The 13,016-nt window shown below is 40.2% G+C and overlaps 2 protein-coding genes across 2 annotated transcripts in view; one reads left to right on the top strand and one right to left on the bottom strand.

Moving 5' to 3' along the window:
• The window catches only part of wnt5b (wingless-type MMTV integration site family, member 5b), a 95,859-nt gene that overhangs the window by 35,840 nt on the left and 47,003 nt on the right, over nt 1–13,016 (bottom strand).
• Nucleotides 7–2,283, top strand: fbxl14b (F-box and leucine-rich repeat protein 14b). Its single transcript, XM_020599558.1, has one exon. It carries the CDS (start codon nt 370–372, stop codon nt 1,570–1,572), a length of 1,203 nt encoding a protein of 400 aa, XP_020455214.1. The 5' UTR covers nt 7–369; the 3' UTR covers nt 1,573–2,283.

Raw genomic sequence — 13,016 nt, 5'->3', positions numbered from 1 at the left:
TCGACGCTTTTTCCTCATCTCCTCCTCCTTCCTTTCGCCTCCTCTCCTCCTCTTTTTGGCGGAGAGTGGGGTTGAGGCAGAATAAACGTTTTTCTTGTTTTTTCTTTTTCTTTTTTAATGTATTTGAATCCTACTGCGCAACCGGACCGGATCACGTGGGATTGTAGCGAGTTGGATCGATTTTGCACAGTTCAATGTGAGAAAAAAAGAGAGTGAAACAAACAACGATTATTTCCTTTTTTCTTTACTTCTCTGGATAACTGGGACTGTTTTGCATAATTGCAAGAGAAGGGGGTGTTTGCCTGGTTTCTTTTTTCAGCATTGGAGGTGTGGAGTATTAATTCTTATATGCCTGGGTTTTGAAAAACAATGGAGACGCACATTTCGTGCCTCTTCCCGGAAATTTTGGCCATGATTTTCAGCTATCTGGATGTGAGGGACAAAGGCAGGGTAGCCCAAGTGTGTATCGCTTGGAGGGACGCATCCTACCACAAGTCAGTGTGGAGGGGGGTGGAGGCCAAGCTGCACCTCCGCCGGGCCAATCCCTCTCTGTTCCCCAGCCTCCAGGCCAGGGGCATCCGGAGAGTCCAGATCCTCTCTCTGCGCCGTAGCCTGAGCTATGTGATCCAGGGAATGCCTAATATTGAGTCTCTCAACCTGTCTGGCTGCTACAATCTCACAGATAACGGGCTGGGTCATGCATTTGTGCAGGAGATCCCATCATTGAGGGTTTTGAACCTGAGTCTTTGCAAGCAGATCACAGACTCCAGTCTAGGCAGGATAGCCCAGTATCTAAAGAACCTGGAGGTGTTGGAGCTTGGTGGCTGCAGCAACATCACCAATACTGGACTCCTGTTGATAGCCTGGGGCCTCCATAGGCTAAAGAGTCTCAATCTGAGATCCTGCAGGCATGTTTCAGATGTGGGCATTGGACATTTGGCGGGCATGACCCGCAGTGCAGCAGAGGGCTGTTTGAACCTGGAGTACCTGACTCTCCAGGACTGTCAGAAACTGACAGACCTGTCACTCAAGCACATTTCCAAGGGGCTGACCAAGCTCCGAGTGTTGAATCTGAGCTTCTGTGGGGGGATCTCAGACGCAGGGATGATCCATCTCTCCCACATGGCCTCACTGTGGAGCCTCAACCTACGTTCCTGTGACAACATCAGCGACACAGGGACCATGCATCTTGCCATGGGCACCCTAAGGCTTTCTGGGCTTGATGTTTCTTTCTGTGACAAGATTGGGGACCAGACCCTGGCATACATTGCCCAGGGGTTGTACCAGCTCAAGTCTCTGTCTCTGTGTTCGTGTCACATCTCTGACGATGGAATAAATCGGATGGTGAGGCAGATGCATGAGCTGAGGACCCTGAACATTGGACAGTGTGTGCGCATCACGGACAAAGGGTTGGAGCTCATAGCTGACCATCTGACCCAGCTGGCTGGCATCGACCTGTATGGATGTACCAAGATCACCAAAAGGGGACTGGAGAGGATCACACAGCTCCCCTGCCTTAAAGTGTTGAACCTGGGACTCTGGCAGATGACAGAGAGTGAGAAAGTGAGGTGATTGGAAATGTTTGTTTAAGCTGTGCTTCTCCCATGTGACCGCAATTTTATGTTGAAATGTTTTATTTTTAGTGTTTGATGTGACTTAATATTATGCCTGGTAGGAAGCAATTCAAACTTACTTTTGTCATGAGCTCATAAAAGTCCCTTTTAGCAATTGTTTTGATCTCATACTGACTTTTAATATCTTTAAAATTCTGACATTGGACTGGAATAACATCAATGCAAATCATCTTGGTTCACACATTTTTAAAAACAAAATCAAGTGTAATTTTCTTCATACTATTAGAATAATCTGCTTCATTTATTGACACTTGCTTCCAGAAAATTCTTGAAGTGAAACTTGAATTCATCCATACTGCTAGATTCATTTTCATTTACATCAAAGTAAGGTTTTAAAACTTAAGAATGCAACTTTTATTTTTACAGCAAGCCTTGATTTGAGGCATCTGGCCATCATAGTCATCACACCTAAAAACATTTGGCTACCTCGAATGTGGTTGATTTCAGAGGGTGTACTGTTCAAAAAAACAGAAGGAAAGTGAGAAGGAGAGACTGGGAGAAAATGTGCCTAAAGGGACTGTGTCTGCCCCCTCCCCCAACCCTCCATCCCCTCCCTCCACGAGCAGAGCTGGAGAAAGGAGATCCGGACACAATCTAACTACCTTTGTGAATTTACCCACATAAACAGCAACAACTTCCCTGAGAGAGAAATAGAACGCGAGCTGTAAAATCTAAAATTATATTCTAAGAGGAAGGCGGTTTATGCACAAAAAATAGACCCATTTGTGTGCAAGAGCTTTTTATTGTTTGTTTTTAATTTTAAGGGATAAAGTCCAACTTTATCGCCCTTTAGGGACACGTTGTGTTCAAACTTTCACCAGTGCTTATTGGTGCGAGGTGAATCGTAAAAAGGCATGATCGGCACATTATTAAGCACAGTATCTATTAGTGCAAGTATGATATAAGATTAGGAATATCTTGTATCTTTTGTACGGGATGCTGGTGGAAATAAATGTCAGTGGATGTTCAAAGCACCATACTTCAAATTTCAGTGATTTCTATCCCTTTATTGATCGATACACATCAGGGTTTGCTCTATGGTTTTATTTTCCCACGTTAATGCCAGCACTGGTCGCATTCGTATTCATGTGGCTCTCAGCACTGTAGAGAGAGAGAGAGAGAGAGAGGAAGAAAGGGATGAGTATCTTTTTTTTTCTCCTCTTCTTCATCTCTCCCTTTTCTTCTCCCTGAATAAAAATACCCTGAATCCATTTTGAGACATGCTTAGAATAAGGAGTGATCGATTATTTTACTTTTCTCTCTCTGTCTTTGGGTTACACAAATGCGTCTCTCCTCCTCTCTGTCCTCGTCTCTCTTTCTTTCACACACACGCATTTACACGTGTGCACGGATGCCTGTGTACACGTGTTTTAATGTAATGCAATGACCTGCTAGAAAATTAATATACAGATGTGCGTCCTGTTAAAGCTGTGTGTTTGAAAATAAAAAGATGTACTGTATATTATGTGTTTGTAAAAAAGAAAAAATGCAGAATCCCCAAATTAAATTGTTTTATATTCTTACGGTTAAAACAATTAAAGATATTTATATAATGAATGAAGGTGTAGCACTTCATTGTTGTCACCACACTACCTGCTTTTCTTTACAATAATGCGATAAAATATCAGCTTTCATGAGATAACTTGACACTGTTCATCCACCTAAACAGTCAGTACCTCTATAGTCTTGTCTTGCAGTGATATTGTCCATCTTGAGGTGCATTTAATACAATAAAGGCTGTTGTTTTAATGCTCCTAATAACCATCTAGTCTTCTCAAAAGAAAAAAAGAAAAATCTGTTGTGCTCTTTTATTATTTATGAGGAGATTCCAAATGGATGCTTGCCTTCTTGATTTGGCTGCACTGCCTCTGTAATTAATTATTACCAAGACATTTACTATAGGAAGCTGTTCCACCCTGCTGAGTTTTAAAAAATCATCAGCATCTGTTTTTTTTTTTTTAAACCCTCAAATTCAAAAAAGGTATTCAGCTCCACTAGGTTCACATTTAAGACTTGTGGTTTCAGAGCACATGGGGGTGTATTTGTCAGATTTCATGGTTTAAATTGAAGGTTTGGGGTATTAGATTTGGCTATTTTTGCTGTGTTGTATTTAATGTGGGAGAGCTGTGCCTATGTGGCTGAGCAGAGTAATGAGATCTAAAGTTGGTTAGAGCAGACTTCCCTCTTTTTGCATCAGGACATGTCCTGTGTGTGAAGACACACACACACACACACACACACACACAGAGGGTTGCCAGGCCAGTCAGTAGCTATTGTCTGTCTTTAGAAGTTAGGAAGGCAGGTTGTGGTGGGGGAGCTTTTTTTCTTCTTTTCCTCTCTTTCTCCTGCTGTTGTTCAGTCAAGCATACCAGATCCTAAACCAGGCAGGAGACCCCCCAACCTCGTCTTGCCGCCCCCCTACCACCATACACACACACTTCTCTTTAGCATTCCACACCATCATTCAAAGCATTTAAGCATTCTCTCCTTCCTGACTCTCTGTCCATGGGGATTTGGGGATAAAGGGCAGCAGAGGGATTGTTGACCACAGGGAAAATGAGAGACCAAAAGAAAAGGAAAGAATGCCAGTGTTCTGAGTTTTTTAAGTTTGCTTTAGCTGGGCTTTGGTCTTGTGCAATAACACTGCAAGGAGTGTACACTGAGATGTGAAAGATTTGCCTGTGACATTCTGTGCTGCTTTGTCCCAGAAACATATACAAATCTGTACAAAAGTCACAGAAAGAATAACATGTCTGTGACTTAACAGTTAAACTATAAACTACTGATGCTAATGTATTTTGCCTATAACGTACTGTTGTTACATTGTGTGCCTTATACTGACTAACAAACATGGTTAAACTGTATGTGATTTCTGAATGCTGCAGCAACACAAAAAATGAAATAGAAGCAAATTCAAAATAAAAGAGGTGTGATATTGTGATAAATTGGAGCTTCAATACTGAGAAATTATAGAGTGGTAGGACATGTACTCCATAGCTAATTGTTTCTTTATCATTTGACATCTGGACCTGCAGAACTGTTAGGGAAGTTCTGCAGGTAGTTTGCCGTGACAAGGTATTATCACGGATATCTACAGAAAGGTCTGCAGGATGATATCTAAACTGGCAAAGATACAAACAGCTGTATTGAGATGATGATACTTTATTAAACCACATAGGGCAAATCTCTTTTGACCTGCTGCCATCCACAAGGAGGTCAGAGGTCAGCATCAGCTCAGAACCCCACTGCTGGAGCTACTGAGCATTTGGTGTCTTGCTCAAGGTGAAGGGCTGTCATGTTTTTACATGACCTTGCTTGCCTGCATGTCCTCAGTTGCTGTTCAATTGAGAGTTCTTAGAGGTGGTGCACACCACCTGTGAAGCACATGTGCACAATGTTCCAGATTCAAAAACTGAAACCTTTTTTTGATGAAACAATTCTGCTGAACAACTTGTGAGAAGAATGCAAATGGCTCCGTTATTGAATAAGATGCAGTCTTAATTTACATTATGACTGGAGAGCGTTGAGTATGAATTAAGCTCTGGAGTTTCACTACTGGGTGTTCAGCAGTATGTAGTTGCAGAGTATGATACATTACTTTATTGTATACTGTCAACTTTGCATTGTATGAGCAGAACTGCAGACTAAGTACTGAACCCTGGTCTTACAAATTTTTTCCTTGCACAAAAATAGAGAAAATATGCAAGAAAATATCACTGCACTTCACCAAACGTTAATTTGTATTTCATCATACTCCCTGCCTTGTAGTAGCTACTTTGAGCAACTGACCATTTTGTAATTGAATACTTTCATATTTGTTCCTCTTAAACACGGTTCCACTTCACTTTTGCGACATGTACATCCAGTAAAACGACACTTTTCTACAGCTGTACAAACGCAGCCCTTCTTTTAAACATTATATCTCTTTTGTCTAATCAGTACAAACCTGAAGTATCCTCTGTGGTCTGGTAACACAATGGTTATGACTGTGGACAGGCCAAGAACACAAAAACATGTTTTTATTTTTTTGTTTTTGTATGAATTAAACAAACAATATACAACATGTTCATTATTGAGGTTTAAGTGCTGTTATGCAGACTTTTTGCCTTGGGACAGGCTAACTGTTTCCTCAAGCTTTTAATTTTTATGCTAAGCTATCCATCTCTAACTACATATTGAGCTGAGAGATAGTGTATTAGGCTAGTACTGATCTTCTTCTAGTGCACTGTAGGATTATGGCTCTTGTTACCATTGCTAACTCTGAGAGACAGGACAGTCCAAGTAACTACAAAACAGTTCTGATCTATTCAAAGGATCACAGGTAAAATTAACATTACACACTCAGGTATCTTGCACCTCCAAACTGCTCGCAGGCAGATGTAAGATGAAAGACCCTGCACCCACCAGGCCTATACATTATATCCCTTTGGTTGGGCTAGCCCCATACTACACAGACACGTCAACCGAGGCGTCTCTGTTACCAGCTTTGCAGCTGGTCATAGCAGTAGTCAAAACATGAAGCAAATCAATGTGTGAATGTGTGTGTGTGTCTGTTGATTAAGTGGTGTGTAGCTAAAAACATTCTCACGACCTCTAGTAACATGTCGTGACTTAAACATAAGAACATATTATGGCTAAGGCTACAGTTATACACATCATAATAATAATATTAAACACCCTGTCTGCTGACAGTCATCAACTCTTCTCTCTAGTTATCCTTGACCAGAAGTACCCTGTAGAAACTCATAAGCATGACTAAGCATTTAACAGTCTAACTAGACATCCTATCTCCACTAAACATTTCTAATACATAAAGTATCTATCCAATTTCTATCTGACTAAAAATACCTAACAGCACCTATGTGACAGTCCAACAATTTCAACAAAATGTTGTGACATGATTCATCCACATGACCCATGAAAAGACTTCTTCAATTAGAGCATAAGTCTGAAAGCTGCTGCTGAACTCCTGCCTCCACTTTCCTGTATGATAAACATCACAACAGAATGAACAAGGCACTACCACCACCATATTCCAGGGTTCCTTTTTCCTGTGTAACTCAAAAGGTCTCATTGAGGAAGCAATACAAATATATTTGCAGTCATTGTACTGCAAGGCAACTATGATCAAAACAAGTGCCAAATGGCTTTAAGTTAAGAATAGGCTCTCCTTGAGAGTTTCTCTTCAATCCCACATAGTCTGCCCGTCTGCATGATTGACAGCTTCTAAACAAGTTAATTCAAAGCTTACAAGGCACCCAAATTAGACAAAGACCCACATTTCTGCCCCATATAGGTTGCTGACAAAACCTTTTCATATAAATGCTGCTTTCACATTTGAACTTTGATGCATGTCAGTGAGCATGTGTCTGTGTGTGCGTGTTAGGCACGTTGTAAAAGTTGAACTGTGACTTGTCACGTTGCACTCTGAACCACATTTCCTGTCAGGCAGAGAGGAACAGCAGTATGTGTCTGTGTGCGAGATTTTGTTTTACTGCTGTAATTAAAGGAATAGTTCACCATTAAAAGGGGAACTGGAGTTCTTCACAACAAAACAGCCAGGGTATTAGCAGATGAGTGTTACTGCCCTCCCCCACATCTCTTTGTCTCTGGCTGTAACTTTCTGTCTGCCTGTTTTTAAGTCTGCCTGTCTGTTGGTCAGCTTTCATCCATTTTTGTGATTCTTAGCTTATTTCTTCCTCATTTCGAAGCTTTTTTCTCTATTTCTTTCTGCCTTCTTCCGACTCTTGTCTTTCCCCTTTTCCTCTGTATTGTTTTCCTCTCCCCTCTCCTCTGATTCTCCTTCCACCTCCAATTTTATTTTTCTTTCCCTTTCATGGCCAGTCTCCCTTCAGATCTCTCTCCTCTTTCTCCCTTTCCCTCTGATACATTTCCATACACTGCCATCCCTCCCTCCTTCCTTCCTCTGTTTTACAGCACCTGGTGTTGAGGTGTCGCTGAGGTACAGTAGACAGCTCTTTGAAGTCCCAAGGGCCCTCAAGGGCTATGTATGTGCATGCGCATGTGTGTCAGGAAACTTTTTTTTTTTTTTATTATCAGCAGCTCTAGTGAATAACATTTGGTGTTGCTTTTTATTTGTACATCTCTAATGGTGAAACAACCTTCCCTGTGTAACTTCTTGTGTATGTGTATCTCCTAATTTTGAATTGCAGGGGAATTTAAATCCCTATTACTGTTTCAGTTTTTTAATAAATCTAAGATGGACAACAGTAGAAGAGATACTTTTGTAACTCAAAGAATGTTATTAGGACTACACTAAGCATTTTTGTCAATACATTTTTTTATTATAATCTTTGGAATATAAAGCCACATAAAACATAGGATCTTCAATTCAAAAAAGCAAATAAAACAACATAAAAGTTAGAAGCATAGGATGATAATACTGAAACTTGCTGAGTTTGGCGCTGGCAGAGTTGAAGAAAAGGAGGTGGGGGAGCACAGGAAAAACACTTCTGTCCTAAAGTCTGCTATAGTCAGCACCCATCCAGGAGAGAGGGGGTGGTAAGGCAGTGAAAGAATGAGAAAATTAGGCAAAGTGGTAAAAAGGAGAGAAAGCAAATGGAACCCAGGGACAAACAGATCAGTAAAAGTTGGGTTGGTGAGAAAGAGAGGCAGAAGGAGCGGGAGAGGAATCTGTGAGTCACCTTTTAACTGTGGGCTGTTAGAAATCGGCTGGCTATGTTAAAATGCTGTCTGGGCACACATACTCCCCACACACTCCAAGTGCTTCCAAAATGCAGAAATCGGGCTAAATTTCAACAATGGTTGGCACAACACATGCTTATTAAAAGTATATGCAAAAATCCTGCCAACGCCTTTGTCAAACTCTGCTGCCCAGCAAACCAGCTAATTATTTTCAGTTGGACGCATGCACCTCTGCAGCACATTCCTCAGAAAGTAATGACTTGCTTTTCTACAAAGGTAAGAAGTTAGTTGAAGGTCACAAATAACTGTTTCCATTTTGAAAACTCAAACTTTGCAGCACTGACATAATCCAGCTCCTGAGTGATTAACTGTTGATGATTTCCTCTAAAAAATGAATGAACTTGGTGGATTACAATTAGTTTTTCTGCTAGAAAGATCTTGGCCAGAGATGGTGCTGGGTTTAACTCTACAGTACCTGCAACATGATTTTCCCTCTTCATGTTATGAGTCCCTGAGGTTGTAAGCTTTGTCAGCATTTGCCATCATATACATCCCTGGAATTTTTCTTCACTATTTATGCTATTAAGACATCATCTTCTTGTTATATTTTCTACACCATATTAGACATTTTTACTTGACCAATGATCGTTCCAGCAGATCTGATAAGAAAACCATAAACTAAATCCTTAATTTGAAACCATAAGACCCAGCTTCATTCACAAACCATGAACATTACTACTGAATCGTTTATAAAAGGCCTCAGAAATTACAGTGGGAGACTCAGAAATATGCAGCCTGTGATGCTGACTTCTGCTTCCTAATCCTGCTTCATTTGACATGGGGAGGGGGCGGGGATGACGTGGATTCTTTTTTGGTTTCATTTGTCTTGAAGAGAAACTATGTGTAGCTCTGACAAAAATGTGACAGACACCCGCAATGTCAAAAGCCAACAGGTTTGCATACATTCTAATTTGTCAGGTGAGACTGTTTTGATAGCGTGGGAGGTTCGGTGTGCTTGTGTGTGATTGTGCCATGCACGTGATTGAAAGCATGTACATTGACAGTCTTTGTCTGTCTCTCTCTGTCAGCTGTCTGTATTCTCCTGTCAGTTCAACTTGTCATTCAAGCGTCAATAAAGAGAAACTTTATTTTTTTCTTGATGCTGTTTAAAATTTGTCATACTTTTCTCCAACTGGGGAAATGACTTGACTTGAATGAAAGACAGAAAGCCAAAGCAAAAGTTTACAGGTTTTATCAAGTTTGACAGGAAATGCTGTGCATTGAAGCTAAAGGCCGCCTGCATTAACAAGGAAGATTTTTCAGGCCTTCTTTTCAAAATGAGGCCACTGTGAGTAGACTGCCACCAGTTTTTGGTCACAGTATAGGTCATAACCCCCACCCCCTCCACATGATTCAACAGCTCTAACTGGTAGCCTGATACCACTTACTGTATGGTCACTACTGTGCAGAATCTGGTTGCAAAATACATCACAAAAGCAAGATGTATTCACAATAGTTTGCCCTCACTTTTGCATAGTGCCAGGAAGTGGTAACACATCTTCTGTTTTGCACTACCAGTCAAAGGTTTGGACACACTTCCCATTAAGCTTAATGTTAAAATCAGTGCTGGGCAATGACTAAAATCCCTAATCATGTTAACTGTATGATTTTCTGTGATTAAACATGATTAGCAGCATTCAAAAATGAATTCAAAAGTAGTGTATTGTGCACTTTTATTTTAAAAATTGTGTTATATGAGCAAAAGTGCAATAACATTTGTTTTTAATGCTGTCGCTTTTGTAGTCCTCTCTCCTTTTCATACAACTTGTGCATTCTTCTTGTGATGGTGTGTCTTGAGGGAGGCTCATACGTGCCGTCATTCGTTGCGAACCTAATAACGTTCCTCAGACTGACATCTTCCACAGTACTAATTGGCCTGCAGTTTGTTGCTATGCACTTTGCTATGGCATTTGTTAGCTTGTCTTGCTTTTGTTTATCTATACTTCTCCCACATGCTACATCCGACGTAGTCTACTGAAGCCTCTCTCCACTGTTTATTTGGGTGGGTGGTTTGCTGGCATCAACAGTGTGTATTGCATATAAGTAATACTTCAGACTTTAAAATGAAAATGTCCATGTAAGATTTTTGTACCTTTCTCCATTTTTCTGTCCCTGCCAGTTCTATTCAGTTCCAGTTCATATGAGTGCTGCAGCAGTCTTAGGCCCACCCCAAATGCTCTCATTATTTGAAATGCGTGATGACACCCATCCCAAGCCAGTACTGATCCAACATCCCACCCCTCCAGTGACCCATGGTTTGTCTATATGTGTATTCAGAGCCACTGAGCAATGGACTTTCAAAATAATAATAATAATAAACAAAACTGTGTTAATGCGCAATAAAATAATTGTTAGCGTTAAGTAATGTGTTAACACAAAAATAACACGTTATCTTGCCCAGCCCTAGTTGAAATGTCTCCAAACATTTGACTGGTAATGTGCAGTCTATGGGGTGGTCCAACAGTAAAAAAAAAAAAAAAAAAAAAATCTACCTACTACTACTCCAAAACTCATAAATTAATTCATTATATCTCATTTGTTTATACAAAATCTGGCCTAAATTATGAGCAACTCTACACAGAATGTAAAGGTGTGAGGACAAAAGCTTGAAATAGCTGCATTGTTTTTTTCCCATCCATCCATCCATCCATCCATTTTCCTCTGCTTATCCGGAGCCAGGTTGTCAAGCATATTGAAATACACAGAAATTAGAGCCCAAACAAGTCTGAACTGGTACTGAATTTAAGTTAGTTGAGAGTTCAGGCCACCTTCTATTCAGTCCAATTAACCCAGAAAGTGGACATTCAAACTGTAAGGAAATCCCCATCAAAAGGTTATTTAATATTCAATCTATAATGACATTACAGAGAGAGAGTAGCACTCTTATCTCCCTGTAAATGAATTACAATTTCAATTTGCATGTTGAGTGAAGTGAACTGAAAGTGCCTCAGCCTTAGAGCTGTGGTTTGCCTGCGTGAAGCAGCCTGCCAGTCCAGCATTTATTAAAATTCACATATAAATAAAGTCCTTTTTTCTTTTTAATTGTATTTTGGTGTGTAGATTTGTCAGACATCTGTGACACGGTGAAGAAGTTACAGATCTATAAACCAGAAGCTACTGTTGAGAAATATTCTTACAGCTTGTACCTTGCATCAATTCCATTTTATTGCTGGATTTTTTTCCCAAGTTTTGCAAAAAATGGGAAAGGAAATGAAGGAAAAAATGACTTAAGGACATAAATAACTAATTGTAATACTGACTCATTATTAAGTTCTTGTAATGTATTTAAGTTTACATTGAAATATAGTGTCCAATATAAAGAGCTATACTCAAATTGCTGAAAATCAATTGTTTTCAGATTTGTGAAAATGGTAAACCCATTTTAATATCCAAAAATTAAAAAAAAAAAAAATTAAGTTCTTGAAAATGGACCAACATTTAGCCACCATAATTTAAGTAAAAAAAAAACAACCCTAAACTTTCATTAAACCTCTGTCCTAGGAGAATCAGAATTAAAATCAGAATCAGCTTCATTGGCCACAATGAAGGAATTCAACTTTTGTTTCTAGTGACTCTGAATGTACTTAACACTTTCTCACTCACATTCTCACACATTCTTACACTGACCCGCACATAACCCAAGAAAGAAAAGACTCTTGAATTTTCTGAATCAAATTTATTTGTGAACCTGAAAAGAAAAAGAAACCTTCCTAAAAAGATGAGAAATTTTTCAAAAGCTGAAATGTCTGTCCTGCAAATTTCAAAGAGGGGAAATTAACAGAGATAGGTTTCAACAGAACATCCAAAAATGTATGGCCTTTCTTTGCTTTCATACATGTGTTTTATTTTCTGACAAGCTTTTGAGTACAAGGTATGAATTAAATGCAGCACAGTTGGCTGGACTCAGATGCGTACCAGCAGCTGAACCTTCCCAACTGTGGAGTGCCACAGACCTCATCTTTCTGCCACTGCTTTGAAAGATGTGATCAGGCTTTAAAAAGTCTGCAGTATCAGGTTCATCTGCTACTTGAAGACAGTGTGGCTCTGAGACATGAGTTGTGGTCGGAAAGTCAGACCTGAATTTTTTTCCCTTTGTCTCTATCTTAACGAGAGATACGTCTTTGACATAACCAGCCCCAGCAAATAAGCAAATAAAATAAACAGATGACTTTAGATGCAGAGATTAGCAAAGGTAGGAGGAGGAAAAAAATCAATCAAATTTTATTTGTATAGTGCCAAATCACAACAAAAGTCATCTCAGGACACTTTACAAAGTAAGGTCTAGACCTTACTGTTATCAATATTATTACATAGGGAAAACCCAACAAATCCCCCTTGAGCAAGCACTGGGCGACAGTGGGGAGGAAAAACTCCCTTTAACGGAAGAAACCTCCGACAGACCCCGGCTCTTGGTGGGCGGCCTTCTGCCTCGACCGGTTGGGGTGAGTGGATAGAGGAGAGACAAAAGAAGAAAAGCAACAAGACACAACAATCAAACACTGATCAGGTCGATGTGGCTGGTGACTGCTCGTCAGAGACATAGAGCTCCAGGGCCAGGGCAACCTGCAGAAAGGTACAGGGAGAGAGAGAGAGGACACACTACGGGAGAGAGGAGACACAAAGTTAATAATGTGTAATGGTGGCATATAGAAACAT

Source organism: Monopterus albus, unplaced genomic scaffold (genome assembly GCF_001952655.1).
Source record: "Monopterus albus unplaced genomic scaffold, M_albus_1.0 scaffold41.1, whole genome shotgun sequence".
Classification (NCBI taxonomy): Eukaryota; Metazoa; Chordata; class Actinopteri; order Synbranchiformes; family Synbranchidae; genus Monopterus; species Monopterus albus.
The sequence above is the reverse complement of the archived record's forward strand: the minus strand, read 5'-3'. Positions and strand labels throughout refer to the sequence as shown.

Coding starts and splice junctions, on each gene's coding strand:
- fbxl14b (XM_020599558.1), top strand. CDS start 370: ATGGAGACGCACATTTCGTGCCTCTTCCCGGAAATTTTGGCCATGATT.